This window comes from Scleropages formosus, chromosome 8 (genome assembly GCF_900964775.1).
Source record: "Scleropages formosus chromosome 8, fSclFor1.1, whole genome shotgun sequence".
NCBI lineage: Eukaryota > Metazoa > Chordata > Actinopteri > Osteoglossiformes > Osteoglossidae > Scleropages > Scleropages formosus.
The window spans coordinates 19,815,321-19,834,056 of NC_041813.1; the positions used below are offsets into that span (position 1 = coordinate 19,815,321).

General features: G+C 43.0%; 1 protein-coding gene across 1 annotated transcript; it reads right to left on the reverse strand.

Annotated features, from left to right (window-relative positions):
* Positions 1-633: 633 nt before the first annotated feature.
* Positions 634-17,736, reverse strand: capn7 (calpain 7). Its single transcript, XM_018756873.2, has 21 exons — positions 16,852-17,736; positions 15,454-15,562; positions 14,051-14,208; positions 13,729-13,796; positions 13,042-13,248; positions 12,105-12,191; positions 11,723-11,849; positions 10,816-10,901; positions 10,636-10,729; positions 10,367-10,513; positions 9,890-9,996; positions 9,656-9,776; positions 9,068-9,212; positions 8,834-8,933; positions 8,550-8,685; positions 7,130-7,205; positions 6,900-7,045; positions 6,521-6,583; positions 6,217-6,347; positions 3,100-3,192; positions 634-1,993 (listed from the first exon to the last, which is right to left on the reverse strand). Exons 1-21 carry the CDS (start codon positions 16,951-16,953, stop codon positions 1,849-1,851), a joined length of 2,448 nt encoding a protein of 815 aa, XP_018612389.2. The 5' UTR covers positions 16,954-17,736; the 3' UTR covers positions 634-1,848.
* Between the last annotated feature and the right edge of the window lie 1,000 nt (positions 17,737-18,736).

The window sequence follows — 18,736 nt, forward strand, 5'->3', positions numbered from 1 at the left end:
TTAGCCTTAATATCCCCACATAAAGCTATAACAAGGTTTTAAAAGAAAAGGCACCTAAATCAGTGTAAATACATTCAGAATGTTAGTTGCTTTGGAGTAGAATGTCAGACAAAGTATAAGTGTCCTGTGTCACATCCCAATGGTCTAGAACCTCTCCCAGCCACAAAGGGTGCCAGGCTACATTATGATGTGGTAATTTTTACTGTATCAATTCAGGCTAAGTACCTTGCTTAAGTGCTGCAGCAAGAGGTGGGATTTGAACCACACACACACAGTCTGAAACTGCTTCAGCTCCAAATCCACAAGTGGTGGCTCTAAGCATTATCCTACCTGCTGCCACTTCAGCAGCAACAAAGAACTAGAAAAATGTACGTTCCTCTTCCTACTACTGGACATAGAGAGCAGCACTCTGCACGGCCTAGGGTGCAGCGGCCTTCTGGGTAAGCTCACCTTGTTGCTGTTGCAGCACCCTCTGATGGTCACACTGCTCATTGCTGCTGCTCCTATGCAAAGCCTTTGTAGGGGTGACTCCACTTGTTCTTTACCTTAAGAATACCATGCACTCATCTCATTACAGAGACTTCAGAATTTACAGAGCAAGCAAAGATGATCGATGAGAGATTGTCGTCTTACTTCGACTCTAAACGTCTCTGGTACTGGCAGAACTAATTTATTAACAGTTTAGACTGAATTAGGAGACAGAGGTGCTGAAGAGAGCACTGAAGACATGCATCTAACATTTACATCTGTCAGTCATAACCAGTATTATTTTAGTTATCCTTAATCAGGCTACCAGTCTTTCTCATTGTGAAAGATTTATATATAATTACCTTGATCAAGGACACAACAGCAGAAGCTGCTTCAAGTGGAAAGGTGGCAGAACTAACCAGTACATGCCCTGCTGCTTCACACCCCCACCTCACTGATATCTAGGCTCACCAACAAGCAGCTCCCTTTTCCAAAGTACAAATATGTAGCATCACAGCTCAGCTGTAAAGATGAGAAGACCATGTTTATTGTATGTTTGCCCAAAGGAAGAACATGGGCCCTCTGCCCCTGGGCAAAATAAAGTAACACACACACACACACACACACACTCAGTGGCCTGAAGGCCCTCTGCAGGTAAAGATGGGGCAAAGAGCTCCACGTTGACGGAAGTGCACTCTTTCCCTTTTGAATGCACGGGCTCAAGACAACTGGGTGTGTGTGTGTTTTAGTACTGGACACATTGAAGAGACAACGTCCTACAGAATTTCCAACAGTCAGCCGAGTTGCACTTCAACTCTGTGGGTTCAGTCTGCCCGTAAATCTCTCTTTCACACGCACACACACACACACACACTCAACAAACTGGCAGAGAGAACATCTGGCCACTGAACCAGTTACATTACAAAGGCTAGGGGAAAACCCTTAGAAAAACAGGGTTCAGTGCAGAATACACAAACACACACACACACACGCGCTTGCATCCTCGTGAAAGTGCATTTTACAGCCGCTTAGCAAAGGGGGTGGATATTAGCGATTAACACCACTTGACAGAAAACAGCTGTTCAGACAGCAGTCCCCTGAGAAACTGACATGCTAAGTGCCACAAGGGGGGGATCTCAGCCTTCACCTGCTCCTGTGGAACCCCCACCCCTGGGGTTCACTGATGGCCAATGCTGGCTTTGTGTGTAAGCATCACTCAATCTTGGCAATCCAGAGGATGGAACTGGTAAACAGCTATACACTGCTCATTAGTAATATAGTGGAAGAAATGGTGACAGTCCGAGTCTCTGTTTGTGAAGGAACAGTGCCCCTACAGTGTAGGGTGTGACAGTGCAGCTTTGGATCCGGCCCTGGTGCCACTCATTGCAGCTGGGACACCCGCACGGGGCAGGTGGTGCTGAAGTCCAAGAAGAATGGCCCTTCCTGTTTGGGCAGGAAGGTAGTGGGGATGATGTTGTATATACCGGCAGGAATGCAGTCCAACTCCAGGTAGCAGAAGCCGCACCTGTTGGGGTGGAGGGGTGCTTTTTCAGTAAAACCAATACTCTACAGTCTGCACCACAGTGTTGATTGTTTTGGAAACAACAAAGTGAAAGTGAAGTAAAAACCCTGCTGCCCATCTCCAACATGCATGGTCCATGTATATACTTGTACTTCATGTTAGAAACATCCAAGTTGCATTTTAAAGGTAAAAACATTTTTCAGTTAACTTTTAATTTTCTTTGCTGTTCTGTCTCTATACAATTTCTCTGTTGCTGCGAAAATAGGTTCTCCCTTTGGTTATAGTTGGGACTTTATTTTTGTTTGTTTTCCTCTCCACTGTTGCCAGCTATCTTACATTATTGTTATTTGTGTTATAGCAACAATTTTGGATTACTCTGTGTTTAGTGCTATGTTATCACTCAGGTGAGAAGAGTACTTTACAAAATAAATTTAATTGTAAATAGCCTACATTTTGTTTCCTGCCTTTAGATGGCAGCAAAACACTGTTTCAAAGCACTGCAGGAATAATGTTACTTACATATTTTTTAAAAATTTATTACAGCTATACTAAACACCTTCACAGAAACTAAAAAAGTAAAAAACAGAAGTGTCTATTACTGCTCTTTTTTGATCACAAACCGAAAATGACCAGATGCCGACAAACATATTTATATGATGGACGGGCCACTTCCTCCTTGCCTGTAAAATACAATCGGGCTTGATGAAAAACATCTACATTCTTGATTTTAATACTTTCTCCAACTAATTCCCCTTTTTCTATTCCACTATTTTTACCTTTTCTATTGTGGGTAGAAAAAAAACTGAGGTTTTAATAGTACATAACTTGTGAATAAATTGAGGGATTAAGCTGTACCATTACTAAGATTTTACTGACTGTGGTTGGACTTAGAAACAATTCAACTTTCAAACATACTTCTGTTCCCACTTGTGTTCATAAGTTGAGGTACAAGTATTAAGTGACGTAAGTGTGCATGTGTCATTATCTCCTGAAATGGAAGAGCTGAACAGGACCTTTGCCTTGTAACTTCTCCTCAGTTTCAGAGAAATGATTGCTAAGGGGGAATTTGGTGCATAACCAGCACGTTCACCCCAGAGACGCCGTGTTACCGATAATCCCCGCTGCTCTTCTTCTGGAAGCCGGCAGCTCCTGGATCTCCCACAGAGGACACAGTCAGGACTTCAAAGCCAACACTATATTGCCTGAGTAAACAGCAACACAAATGCTGTAAGGACAGTGTACCTTCTCAATGAATGCGCAAAGACACCACGGTAGCAACAGTGTATGTCAACTGTGAATGTAGCCGTCCCACAGGTTGAGTCACATGACTATGGGGTACGATACATCCCTTCTTATCAGAGGTGCACCTTCAGAAACACACTGGTCTACTTTGGCTACCAGGGTCATTAGGCTCTGTAATGGATCCTCCCACTGTCAGGGTGCTCCTGAGCTCACAGTAATACTTTTTACCCCTTTATCTCCAATTAGCATTACTCTGCAGTGTACTCTGACACATCTGCTGTGTTTGTTCCTGTTTTACTCCGGTGTCCTTCTGTCACAACATGTTGTATGCTCTGTCTCTATGTATGTTTGTTCACTAAATGTTGGATGTGTCCTTTTCTACTTTTGTGCAGTTTCTCCCTGTGATGAGTGAAGTATCCACCTGTCTATATCCGTCTATTAATGTATCCATGTATGCATGTATCTGTCTATGTATCCAAGTATGTATTTATGTGTGTATTAATCTAATTTTGTATCTCAGTGCATGTCTATATCTATGTATCAATCTATATATGTGCATATATTTAAGTCTATCTACGTATCACGATCAAGACATCTGACCCAGATTTGAATACAGAAGAGCAACAAACAATTGACCACCTGGTATGGGCAAATAATTATAAACAACGAATGATTTATTAATTTCTAATCGCAGTTGGCAACTTTAAGTCCCACAGTTGCATTACAGGGGGGTTCGTATAAACACTCACATGGACAAATCATTAAAGGTGAACAGCACAACTACTTGTTTATTCTCATAGGTATTCCAATCATGTCATGACCTGTCAGATGGCCTACATATCTTATTTGTTACTACTTACGAAATGTACATGTATGCTGAAGAAAGCATCTTTCCAAAACATGTCCCCAGGGTACAAACTACAGGAGATCCCCTATTTATGATGGTTTGACTTAGGATTTTTTTTTGACTTTATGATACTGAGCTGGCTGTAGACATTCAGTAAAAACCATACTTCAAATTTTGATTTTTCCCCCTGGCAAGCGATATGAGGAGCGATACTTTCTCGCAATGCTGGGCGACAGCAGCGATCCACATCTCCCAGTGTGTCAAACAGAGGTGTGTATTCGGTGTATTAAATGCATTTTCGACATGCTACCTTTGACTTATGATGGGTTTCGCAGAATGTAACCCCATCGAAAATCGGGGACCACCTGTATAGTATTTGTCTCACTAATTTTGAGTGTACTCTCATCTCTTTTGTAGCATGGCCTAACCTACCAAGTGCTGGAAGAATGTACATGTGGGCATGTCTCTTCAAAGACAGTTTGCTTGGCGAACCACTGTGGCAAACATTGCAATCTGTTGGATGGCACCAAAATACAAACCCATTTCCAAAAAAGTTGGGACAGTAGGTAAAATGCAAATAAAAAAGCTGCGATTTGTAAATGCTCTTGTATCCATATTTAATTTAAAACTGTACAAAGACAAGATATTTAATGCTGTACCTCATAAAATAAATTTGTAAATATGAAGTTAATTCCGATAGCAATGTTTGCAACATATTCCACAAATCTGGGACAGGCACCTATGGAACCTATTTACCTGTGGGATGTGACAAAAAAAAATCTGTCTGGAACTTTCTACAGGTAAACAGGTGAAGAGCTAACAGGTGACACTACCATGATTAGGTGTAAAGGGAGTGTCCACAAAAGGCTTGGTCATTTACAAACAAGGATGGGTCGAGACTTGCCACTTTGTGCTAAACTGTGTGAGCGAATAATTCAACAGTTGAGAACCAACTACTATCAATGTACCCTTACAAGGAATTTAGGGATTTCGCCATCTACAATATATCATCATTAAAAGATTCAAAGAATCTGCAGAAATTTGTGCGCATAAATGACAAGACATCAAACCAATACTGACTGCCTGTGATCTTCAAGCCCTCAGAGGGCATTGGGTAAAAAACCAACATTCTTCCGTAATGAATGTAAGCACGTGCTCAGGAGTACTTTGGAAAAACAACTGTCAGTGAACATAGTTTGTTGCACCATCTACAAATGCAAGTTAAAACTATACTACACAACTATCAGCAACATCCAGAAACAGCACTGACTTCTTTGGGCTAAAGCTCATCCGAGATGGACATTTCCACATTGCATCAGTCTACCTTTCAACTTGGTTTTGGAGAAAATGGACATCGTGTTCTCCATGCCAAGGATGAAAAGGATCATCCGATTGTTACCAACACCAAATTCAAAAGCCAGCTTGTGTCATGCTATGGGGGTGTGTTAGTGCCCATGACATGGTAAACTTTCACACCTGTGAAGGCACCACTAACACTGAAGGACATATATACATTTTGGAGCAACGTATGATGTCATCTAGACAACGTCTTTTCGGGATGTCCTTATTTCAGCAAAACAATGCCAAACCACATTTGATGCGCATTACAACAGCATTAGTATCGCTTCACAGTCGAAGAGTGCGGGTGCTACACTTGCTTGCCTGCAGTCCAGACCACTGAAAACATGTGGTGCATTATGAAGCGCAAAATACACCAACAGAAACCGTGGACTGTTGAGCAGATATAGGACTCTATCAAGCAGGAATGGCGAAAAATCCCACTTTCAACATTACAACAATTAGTGTCTTCAGCTGCTAAACAATTATTTAATGTTATTAAAAAGAAAGGTGTTACACACCAGTAAACACACTCCTATCCCAGTTTTTGGAATGTGTTGCAGGCATCACATTTATAATGAGTGTATACTTACCAAGATAAATGAAGCTGACTAGTTCATACTTTACATATCTCATCTTTGTACTATTTTCAATTAAATAAGTGTAAAATAGCATTTACAAATCACTGCTTTCTGTTTTTATTTGTATTTTAAGCAACTTTTTGGAAATGAGGTTGTACCTGCACATTCTGCAGTCTGCCATCACTATGGCTAAGGTACCCAGGCAGCCCTCGTCTCACCTGGAGCCCCTCAGCTCAACGAGCATGGGCCCAGACTTCTCCAGGTTGAACTGGTAGATGGGGTTTTGCTTGTAGGAGTCCTTGTAATTCCCACAACCTCCTGCGCTGGCTCCTTTCCACTGGCCGTTCACCTGTCCATACGAGAACAGGGAGGTGTCAGCTACATGCGCTAATATTCATGTGTCATGCTGCTAATGGTGCTGTGGAAGTTTCTGTCACCAAGACAAATTCCTTGTGTATGTGAGCATATTTAGTAATAAAGCTCATTCTGATTCTGATTAATGTGAAGACACTGCAGACTTACCCTCTTGGAATGGGTGAAAGGAGTGGGGATCTTTGAGAAGGTAAACTTACACCCGGAGTACACCTGTACAGAAAACACCGGGATTAGTCTTTACTGAGCCTGGGGGATTGATATTGGGTTTTTGATGTTCACTCTTTTTTCAGGGATAAATCAGAACTATTTAACAAAGGATAAGTGTATATACATGCATCAAGAATCCTCAAAAAGGCTAAGGTGACACCACTTTGCACTTAGCGATTGCATTTGCATTTATTCATTTAGCAGACACTTTTCTCCAAAGCGACGTACACCTTGCAGAAAAATACAATGAGTATATTACATCAACAATTATGGATGACACGTGAGTGATGCTAGTGTGTGTAAGAGCGGTGGTCCTTACACGCAGGGTGTAGTTAATAGTGTTCTGCTTCTCATACTGGGACACCACCAGCGTAAAGGTATGTGTGCCAGCACTCGTCAGTTTCATCTTTGTTAGGTAGTGGGGGCTGTTGATTCGAATCCCGTCGATGTAGGGAGGGGGCTCCACTGTGGGCGGAACAGCACGTATTTTATTAAAGCACAGAGCCAAAAGAAGCTGTTCCAATACCCACACTCAGGCAAAATACTCACTGGGATAGTAGACCTTCTTTCCATCTGTTTTGTAAACGACTAAGGTGATGAACTCACGGTTTTGAGCAAAGTCATCCTTAAGAGAGAAAGTGAAGGAGAGAAACGCTGTCATTAGCAAGTGTCACTCACACTGTATGACAATGGCCAACAGTTGTGTATATTTCATACCCTGTGTTGCCAGTGCCATAATTCCATTCATGCCCTTTGCTATCGTTGCCCAGTAAGCGAAAATTCACTGAGATATGACAGCGACTGAGTGTGGCGCAACTGACACCTGAAGGCGCAATCTGTAAACAAGGGATGTACGATCACTGTGGTGTTATGAGAGGAACTGCCTGGCAAGACATCATAAGAAATCTTAATACTTTGAAAATTAATTATGAGGAGAGTTAAACTGTGGAACCTGAGGCATCACACTAGAAAGTAAATAGACTGGCCTCGGAGCCTGGGTTTTGAATGCCGATGAACGCGGACTATCTTATAAGATTACATTTTTTTTTAAAAAATTACTACCTGGGATGTTAATATAATGTAGAATAGTAATACAATGTACAATATGCAATATAGGGGGGCGTCGTGGCGCAGAGGGTTTGTCCAGGCCTGCTCTCCGGTGGGTCTGGGGTTCGAGTCCTGCTTGGGGTGCCTTGCGGCAGATTGGCATCCCCTCCCCCCCCAGCCTTGCGCCCTGTGTTGCCGGGTTAGGCTCTGGCTCACTGCGACCCTGCTCGGAGCAAGCGGTTTCAGACGTGTGTGTGTGTGTGTGTGTGTGTGTGTGTGTGTGTGTGTGTGTGTGTATAATATACAATATAGAATTGAGTATGCTCAAATGCTCCTTAACTGAAGACCACTCTTCCTAGTGATGCTTCTTAAACTTACCGGGGGGTATCATCTTTATTTCCTTTACCTTTATGAATTCAGTAATAACATTCTTTCACTGTGGTGACAAAAAGTATTATCATACAATCATTTTTTACTTTTAAATTAATGATATCATGTTTTTCATCACTTTATTTCTCTGCTTTTGTCTATGGATGCATCTGCTTACCTATATTTACAGTATGATCTATCTATTGATAAATCCATTTTTAATTTTTGTATTAATTGCTAAATTATGTTTAGGATTATGTCTTTATGTTTAGGATGTGCTGAAAGGGTGGGGACTTTTGTATAAAACAAGGATACGCAGTGTCATTTTTCTCTGTATCAATCACTTTCACTCCGTTAAATCTTTCAATAATAAGCAAAAAAGAAAAGCATGTAGACCTAAGCTTCTCATCATTTCGCTCTTTTTTACATCAGCATTATATTTAAGAAATGTCTGTACTTTTGGTGATTTAGTAACAACATAAAAGTGTTAAAACAGCAACGGTAATTAAACATTAACAGTGAGAAGTGTATCATGGCTGCAGCTGTACTGTACCTTGTCGGTGATGTGCCTGGTGAGCAGCACCCACACTGCAGCGCCACCCTGAGGACAGTGCACCTCCAGTTTGTACTGGGGGTTGTTGGCGAGGCTGTAGGCATCCTTCATTGGGCCCTGTTTTGCATCCCAGCTGCTGTAATAGCCAAATGTCACAACCATCAATACACTATGATTTTGATTTATTTGAGAACACCACATAGTGAGACAGGTAAATCTGCATGTAATTGTAAAAAGTATAACATCAGAATTAATATGTACGATGTAAGGAGAATGGGACAAACCTATGGATACAAGAGGACTCCTTGAAGAGAGTGGGGCTCCAGCTCAGGTAGATGACATCATAGTACTGGCACAAGTCTTCCCAAGTAATCCAGAACACTCCTAGAGCACACGCACATACACAACACACACACCAAAGCACAGAGACAAAGAGACAGAGCACAAATTGTGCCACTATTAATGACACGGCCACTGAGAGAAGTGATTATTGTGCCAGTGTGCCGACGACCGCGTACCGTTGTCAAACTTCTGTGCCGATTTGGGGTCAAAGTTGAAGAACTTGAGCAACTCTGGTGTCCAGTTCTTTTCATCTCGCTCACTGAAGCGGCCCTTCCACCGCAAGTGACTCCAGGGGTTCTTCAGCTGCAGGAAACGCTTGCCCTGTGGAACCAAGAAGAGCACTACTGTAAGGAACGCTGTCTTGACATGTGACAAGTGTATACTACAGAGTGAAATCTGATTTAATAACAGCTTATTATTGTTAATTTGCTTAGTGCTTACTTCCATATCCCCACAACATTTTGGTTACAAGCCTTGTTCATTACCTTACTGCTGACCTGAAATCTGACAAATACAAAATATATAGTCTTTATAGTACAGCGGAACCCAGTGTGCTGCATTCCGAGAGTAACAGGGTGAACGTTAGTTTCAATATAAACAGAATATACAGATTTTGGTTACTGCGGCCTGTTAAAGAACACGTTCACTGTACTGTCTGGGACCACACTCCATCCCTCATATGTAAATCTGCAATGTATTTTTACAAAGCACTTTCCTTAACAAAGCCATTTGGTGCAGGTGGGATGAGACGCCCTTGTCCTCACCTTGTACTCCCTGACATCGAGTACAGCATACGCGTGGGTTGGCACAAGACCCCACCTCTCACCTTCTTCCTCGGTCATGACCCCCGTTGCTGTTGTGATGAGAACGTGACCCTTGTGGAACCTGTGACAGCGAGCAGCCAAGGCTGAACTAAAGCACTTGAAATTGAGGGGTAACCATCGAGTGTGTTCGGCACAGGTATGTATGGCGGGTAGATAAGTGCACTGTCGAAGTACCTCTGGTAGAGCATGCGGAACGTGTCATCCTTGTTGAAAGTCTGGTTGTCAGAGTGCATGGCGATGCGCTCCGGGATCCAGCCAGTGAGTGCGTGCAAATCGATATTCTAGGGAGGAGGGGCATAGCAGCACTGTTTCACATTTTCTTTTGAGACACAGTGCCCTCTGCTGGAGGCAGAGCTACTCAACGGTGACACTTCATGGACCGGCACAAGGTCATCGAGACAAAAAAGTAACCTCCAGAAATTACAAAACCAAAAAAAACATTATATAGAATATAATCTATATTAAAAAATTATAGTGCCTTGTAAAAACATTCATGCCCCCTGAAAAGTACCAACTGCAACAACCAAGTCTGAACCAACTTTGCACACTTTTCAGGATTGATTTTGTTCCATTGCCACCATCTAGGAACTGCTCAACTGTCGCCGATATTAAGATTGAAGGTGAAGAAAGCTTAGTGCGGGTTACACTCACCGAATTGGAACCTGGGAAGTCATACCCACCCATGACCTTCATGTAGGCCTTCTCAATAAGAGAGACCCACAGCTCATTGCGGTTGCTTGAGTATGAGCACAACAGCTCGCCATTGCGGTCCACTGGAAGGTAGTCATCAATGATGACCTGACCGTAGGAAGGGTCAGTGTTACATAACAGACATAACTGGTCCTGGTCTTATACACAGTGCAGTTTCCCTCTGGTGATTAATAAAGAATCGATCCCATCTATTCAGACGATCTATGTACCTTCCTGGGCACGCCATTGATGTGCAGTTTCACCATGTACTTGCCACATGGGTTGTACTCTGGCTCCCCCTTTCGGTTCTGAGGGTAAATGATGCTGCAGCAGAAAAGGGAGACGGGTGAACGGCTTTTCGTACATGTAACATGTTGTTACAGCACAGTGTGCCATGTGGCAGACATTACCTGGTGATGAGCTTCTTGTTGTAGCGTCTCTCGTAGGCAGCGCTGATGGCCAGCGAGGCGACAAAGGAGCAGTCCGACACCACGGTCTGTGCAAGGAGAGCAACAATACATCTGATTACCATCATATACACATCTCATTTTCATTTCCTATCTCTAGGATCTTCCCACACAACCTGTGTCCAAAAGTTTTAGAAATTAACTCAGTCACTCAAGGTCATCATAAATCAATAATGTATCAGTTTTTTTTTTTTTTTTTTTAAATCATCAGTTGGTCTATTTTGTACCCTGTTACAACATACCATTCTGACTTTTCCATTCCATATGAATATGTACCACAATGGAAAAAAATCATGCAGCTTGAAACATCAGTTCATACAGAACTTTTACACTGTTAATACACAAAGTAGAAGTCAGAATTCTCTCCCATTTCTCTAAAATTTCTGACTGTTGCTAATGAACCTGTGTTTATTTGTCCAGCTGGTGTTAATAATTGCTGGTCATCAGTAACACAACAAATGTTGTACATTTATGAGATGAAACAATGAGCATTGAAGAGATTTGTGGAGACAAAATATTTTCAGTCATTTTAAAACAGCTATAATTTTACTTCAGCTCAAATTTAATAATGCATAAAAACTCATAAAAACCATGTTTAAATTTATTACATCTATTTTGTGACTTAAAACCTAACCAGTCAATAAAGTAAGGGACAAAAGTATTATTAAGCAGTAATTAATTGATTGTGACTTAGCAGAAAAAGTGACTTTAGAGGTACAAAAAAAAAAAAAAAAAAAAAAAGAATTAGAAACAGACTAGAGCTGCAGCTGTACTTGGAGGCTAGGGTAAATGAAAATGGTGTTGGGTAATAACTTTCCCCAGTGCTTCTCCACTCTGTCCACCCTCTCACCTGCTTAATGCTGAAGCTGGAGACAGTGAAAATCATGGTAGGGTTGTTACAGATTTCGTCAGGTCGCACCCAGCGCGAGAAGATGGCCTTCTGCTTGGGAGACAGAGCCATCTTTCCGCATTTGTCTCTAGGATGAGAGTAAGAGGTACAGCAGGCTTTACAACATTTTAATGTTACAAATCAGATAAAAATAAATTGTGTGAACAAATGCTAAAGAGCAGGACTCAAACAGAAGATTAAGATACCCCACATTCAGCACATTCCTCAATCCCACATTGCCTCACCTAATACCCAGTCAGATAAATGAGCACAAGAGTAAAATTGCTATACAGTCCAATGAAATAATTCACGTTACACATTATTTAGGACGTCCAGAACTCACGAGAACGGAACAGGAAACGCAAAGCGCTCCTTGAGGTCGACGCTCATGAACGGAACATACTCGATGCCATTGATCTTGGATGTGCTCCTGCAAAATAAAGCAGGAGAAGTGACCTCACAAATGGCACCAGTTACGTATAAATATACAAACATTCAAAGAAACAGTTACATCCCAGGACACGTCCATTAGAGTTACGGGAATTTGACTTTACGAGAAGTTTAATAGCCCTAATAGTTCTCATGGGACGTTTCTTTGTAAGTAAGACCGAATTTGTGTTTTGCGCACCATCTGCCAGCTGAGAAGGTGAGACCAGCACCACCATGTTGTCTTCTTCGCAGCTATAGTGTGGCTAGTTTGGCATCTATATCTGTACCCAGGTGTTTCAGTCTGTTATACTGTACTTTATAACACCTTGGCTACCAGTGTGGAAATCTGTTCTAATGGATCAAATGGAGTGAAGTGACCATTGCAGAATTCCTGGCCTTTAAATGGGCTGTCAATTCATCCCATCAAGCAGCATCTACAGCGGAGTAGGGTACTGCATTCCCAGCATCACCTGAGGTCCAGGTCTGCCACTAGGGGATTCATTTTGTTGGGACCAGGACTGTTTACTTGACATTTTGGATATTTTTTCCAATGACAAAGTACTTGTGCTTGTAATTACACTAAGTCCAGTCATGAAAATTAGTTAAACCAGCAAGTAGTTTAAAAAAAAAAAAAAGAAAAAAGAAAACTGGGAGCCATCTCACATGTGCGAGTCCTCACATAGCCAAAGCAAAAGTGACGATCAAAAATTTTACGTAAGAACTTGCTTGTGTAAACGTTACAACATGTTCCATATTATGCATATCTACTTGTCAGATGAATGGCTTTGTGTGTGTGTGTGTGTGTGTGTGTGTGTGTGTGAGAGAGAGAGAGACCCAGCTGTTCTGCTTACCTGAGAACCTCAATCTCCTCGGCTGTGTACCGCTGGCTCTGTGGATCGCTGGACTGGACAGCTTTCATTGGCTGGGGCCGGTCCTGCAGGGTGAAGTCTGGGCCCAGTGGCAGGTACTGCCTCACCTGGTTACTGGGCTTTGGTCCAGAGGGGGCAGGCTTGTCTTTGGTAGCTGCTTTTGAAATGGAGTCCTTCAGGCCCTCTGCCCTGAAACAAGACCCCTGCAGTCAGACGGACCTGCAGAGCATTTCTTTCTTCACAGTAGGATTATGTACATGACGTGAATCCTAGGGTGACTATTTAAAAATTTCAAGGTGCTTCAACTGAAAAAAGTAATGAACAAGAAACAGTAGTGGTCCTCATCAGCCTCTGAAGCACACATATTCCATATCTACACTTGAATGGATATTAAGATTCCACTGCTGGGATCCAGCAATACATTAATTTACTGCAAATGGGAGATTGCAGTGGTAACAAGAAGCAGTGTTTTATGAAAATGTCACCAACACCAATAATACATGTAAAAATGTATAATTTTCCTGCTATTTCTACCATTCGCTCATCTTACTTAGATATGCTCCCGCTAAGCAGCTTTGGTGTACTGTTTGTAGATTATTTGCTTATTGCACCTTCTTCAAAATGTACGCAAAAAATACACAAAACCAACCGAACAGAGGATGCACGCACCGGTCCAAAGCCTGGCGAGCCAGTTGCTTGAGCTTCCCCTGCAGAGTGGCATCCGCCGTCTCGTTGGACTGCAAGAGAAAGTCCCAGCAAGGTCACTCAGGGAACGTATTCTGATGTGTGCATGTCTTTAAAGGCCACAACAATGAGACGTCTGTTTTATGTGTGTACCAATTTGGAGCTGCATATATACATGTATATATACCAAGGACCAAGCACCAGCTGTGTAGTTATTTGCACACAAGTAGTGTGTGTGTATTGGTCTCCAGGGCTGCAGTGTGCACCGCTGACGTGCGAACACGCCCGACACACCGAGTTCACTCACTGCCTGTATGCAGAGCTCCACGGCCTGCGTGTATAGCTCGATGGCCTCGTCCCCATTGCCCTTCTCATCCTCCTCGAAGGCCTGCGTTACCAGAAAATAGGCACGCTCCAGGTCTAGCTGATGCTTTGACTTCAGGGGGTCGCTGCTCCGGGCCTGTGCTGTGGACCAGCATGCAAAGAGGCACCACATGTCAATCAGCTTCTACACAGACAGTAGTGTTACACTGTGCCATGTTCAATACTGTGGCAATAGAAGATATGCAGAAAATTCTGCTTCTTTACTACGTCTCCAAGTGTGATAGTTCTCCAAGGGCGGTCCACAAACTGACAACGATTGTATCTGGGCAAAATGACATACATACGTACATACATGTATCCATCAGTTGTGAGAACAGCACAGGGTCACAGTAACGTAAGTATAGACAGAACACTGAGAAATTTTAAATGAGTCCACACATGTAAAGTGATGGCTTAAGGTCAAAGGGTCACAATATATCACAGGTATGATCACGTAGCTCTTTTTAATAACTTTGAGGAAGGTGCCCAGACATTCCGGAATTCCTTAGAATTGACATGCAGATCAAATGTTGGCATGTAACACCTCGCTTACCTACTTGTGATAGCATCACCTTACCTGTCATACCCTCATAGTACTGCAGTTTCTTTCTGTTTTACTTCAGTGTGCATTATTTGTGACTTCACTCCATTATGTCGCTGCAGAATTTTATTAACCTTTACACTGTTCTCATGGCAGGTAAAAATTGGTGACCGAAACTATCCTTCCACTTGCACCAACTGATTTCGCTTTAACCTGGTTTGTCAAGGTAAAGTTAACTTACTGGCATTAATTCCAGTGCATCGACGCATATTTTAAAAACAAACAAGAGGAACTGGCTAAACATGGATCCTAATGCGAGACTGAAGTTGTCACCACCAAAAAGCAATTTGTCACGCTGAGTTAATTAATGAACTTGATGAAATTGGCACGTTTTTATGTAAAAATATTTGTACTTTTTAAAACGTACATTTAGTCAAACCACTGTGATTATTTTAATGCGAATATACTGCAAGATGTCACTTCAGATTGTAGGTGCACTGCCATATTTTTTACTTTTGCAAGTGGTCCTGGGTTCAAAACGCTCCCAGTTTAACTGATCTATGGCATGTCACATCAATCCACAATATATGGGGCAGTTTCATGTTCTGGATAAACTGACCATTGGTGGACAGTGTCTGATGCCACATTCCATGGAAAAACAGTGCTTTAACATGTAACAGGAGCCCAAACTGCTCCTACGATCAGTCTAAATCACCAAGAAGACTTCTTCCTCAAATCTCTTGGAACACACATGTAACACTGCGCCTTTCACGGCTCCTTCACACACGCTTATTTATTTTACAAACCTGCAGCATGAAGTTGTTGAACCCGGTCCAGATATTCATTCACTTTGTCCTGGATGTTCTCCAGTTTGGAGCCCGCCATGCCTGCGTAGATGAGCGCCTGGGCAGCCTCCTGGGGGGGGCAGTGAGCTGGTGAGTGTTGCTCAGGGTAAACAAATATCTGACTTATGCAGTTACGCTCATTATTAGTGAATAACCCATACTTATGCCAGTTTAAGACTCCATACTAGACAACATGGACTATGTTGCGTTTGTGAGTGTTGGTGATTAATTAAAAATATTGGGAATACCGCATATGTTTACGGAATAAATCAGTTAATCACCATTAAACAGGAACTTTGCGGAGACAATGTGTTTTGTCATTTTAATTCTACTTCTAATTTTAAATCAATTGTACCTTGATTAAAACCGTTCAGTCTTACAGCAAATTTGTACATTTATTATAGCTATATCCAAGACTTTTTACAGAACCTGTCAAGGAAATTAATCAAGCTGCATCTATTGTTATAACTGTTACTGATTGCTCTGATAATCAACAGAAAAAGACCAGATGCTGACGAATGCTGCAGATATTGTTTCGAGTGTTAGTACGGAAAAGACAAAGCGTAACGGCAATTTTAAAAAAAAAAAAAAAAAAATCATAGCTTTATCTGACATTTTTACAGAATGTAACCTGGGAATAAACTGAGGAGTATCTATAGTGGTTGGATTTACCCACAAACTTAAATTGCCAACAAACTTGGGGGAACCGAACGTGTGTTTGTGAGAGATGAGGACACACTGTGTTTGTGCAGAAATGGTGTTGAACTTCGACACTCTTTTGCTCGAAGGTGAACACCTATAATCTGGGGAGCGTCCTGAAATGGGTGACGGCGACTACGGGTCCCACCTCAACACGTCATGCTCCACTTTTATGTGCTTACTCTGCACACGTACTGCCCAAAAAACAGGTTCACCTGTCACTACAGATTTAACACGAGCTACTTCTTTCATTACACAATGAGGAGATGACGGATGGAAAAGCAGTGTACAGTAGAGTAGAACAACCAGTCCGAGTGTACATGACATGACTCATGATGATGATGATGAGGCGAGTACGTTAAAACAACTAGCATACTCTGCTAGTTAACAAAACTAGTGAAACTCAAACAAAAACAACGTCGTCGGAGGGACTCACTGACTGAATTGGCAGTACAAAACAGGTAGCGTAGCTCAAAACAAGTAATCATGTTTAGTGAACTACTAAGTTTATAAGACTTCACGACCTGTCCACTTCCTATCCGCACCACCTGTCAGTGGAGCAGTACGATGAGCTAATGACGTGACAATGACGTGGTAATGACATGCTAATGAGACGCTAAAGACAAATTAGGCGCGCGGCGGAGCCCTAGGCTAGCGCACCTTATAGTAGAAGACGGCCTCGTTGTGCTGCCCTTTCTGGTCGTAGAAGACAGCCGACTTGGCGAAAGTCACCGCGTCGCGCTCCAGCGCCGAGCAGTCCATGATGGTGGTGGCGGCTGTGTCGTCGTGTCGTGTGCGCGCGCGAGCCCACCACGGCACGCGCAGGGTCCAGGGAGCAGGTCGGTCGGTAGGGGCGCGCGCTCAGTCAGTCAGGCAAGGACTTGAAGGAGCACCGCCGGCGCCATTCGGGCTCTGCTTCCGCGATAGCCCAACAAGTCAACGCGGCCGCCTCGGACTCGGAGTAAACAGAGAAGAGGAGCTTCGCCGTGAGGCAACACCGCGCTCGTAGCCCCGCGCAGCCGACACCTGTGCGGCTTAAACGTCAGCCGAAACGGCACCTCGCACTGCTCAGACAGGCGCTCTTTCGAAAAGTCCAACTTTCCTCACAGACAGGAGGAACGCGTTCGACGACGAGCCGGCGGCTCGTTCCGCTTCCGGGTCCGCAGAAGTGGGCGGGGCGCGACGGGACCCACGTGACAAGCCGCCTGAGCTGGTGCGCTGAGCGTAAAAGAAGCGGTGTTTGTTAATGTCGGATGGTGCCACTTATTGTTTTGTTTTTAAATATTCAGTGCTACTTGTAATTTATAGTATGCAGGGATACTTGCCCAGCCAAGTGGGGAAAAAACAGTCTCTTACATTATTGATTTCATGATCTCCTTTGATTCTATAATCTATTACTGAAATGAAGTATAATCATAATGTGATTTGCTCGGTTAACCAGGCCGGAGTCACCAGGCTTGACTGCTCACTGTTCTTTAGGACAATTTCCGGCAGGGTGTGCTATGTCTCTGGGTCCTGTACACACCGCTTTTGTCCTCAGCTGCAGTCCTGCGCTTTGGGTCGCGACTGAAAGAACAAGGCTAGGGGTCGCAAAGGGCGAACGGACAGTTCTCTACAGGATCATTGGGCTTACTCCCTGTGAGAGGATGAGGAGAGGTGCCGGTGATCCAGGAGAGCGTTGGAGCAGAACCTCAGCTCCAAGAATAGTTAGTTTGGTCACATCGTTAGGTTAAGAACAGGATTGCGTTTATTTAGCAAACGCTTTTCTCTAAAGCGACTTCCAATGAAAACTCACACACTATGGGGGAACCTGAACAGCATGTCTTTAGACTAGGAGGAAACCAGAGCACCCAGAGGAAACCCACGCAGACACAGCGAGAACATGCAAACTTCACAGACCGAGCAGGGATCAAACCAGCGCTACGTGTTGTGCCACCATGTCATGCAGGTTAAGATGAAGGTTAAAGGTTAAGGTTAGGGGCGCAGTAGCATGGCGGATTCGGCCTATGCCTGCTGTGTGGTGGGTCAGGGGTTCGAGCCCTGCTTGGGATGCCTTGCGGCAGACTGGCATCCCGTTGAGGGTGTGTCCCCTGCGTTGCCGGGATAGGCTTTGGCTTGCCACGATCCCACTCGGGACAAGCGGATGTAGATGTTGGTTAGGGTTACAGTCATGTTTAGGGCTAAACTGTCTGTTTTATGTTGACATTAAGTTTTATATTGACATCCACTAATTGTAAAGGGTTAAGTACCATTGAATTGTACATTTATTTAAAATTCTACCGTAGTTTGTGTTTTTGTTCTCTTGGCTTTTTGTTTTGCTGTTCTGTCTATATAATATTCCTTTTTTGTTTTACACTGTGAACAATTTTTTAAAAAAATTATTCAATAAATGAAATATGTATTTAATAAATACATCAGGAACTTGTAGGCAATAACTATCGAAGCTGCACCGTGTCAACACGAGATGGCTGCACTTTTCATCCAGTTACGCATAAATGGAGAAAGGACCTAAAAAATTCCCAGGTTTCTTTCTGGAATGCAAAAA

What these genes read in the sequence shown, in the direction of transcription:
- capn7 (XM_018756873.2), bottom strand. Translation starts at nt 16,953, where the DNA reads ATGGACTGCTCGGCGCTGGAGCGCGACGCGGTGACTTTCGCCAAGTCG. An exon ending in GAGGAGATTGAGGTTCTCAG is followed by an intron (nt 12,192 to 13,041) that starts GTAAGCAGAACA and finishes TTTATTTTGCAG; the next exon opens with GAGCACATCCAAGATCAATG. An exon ending in CTATTAACTACACCCTGCGT is followed by an intron (nt 6,584 to 6,899) that starts GTAAGGACCACC and finishes TTTTCTGTACAG; the next exon opens with GTGTACTCCGGGTGTAAGTT.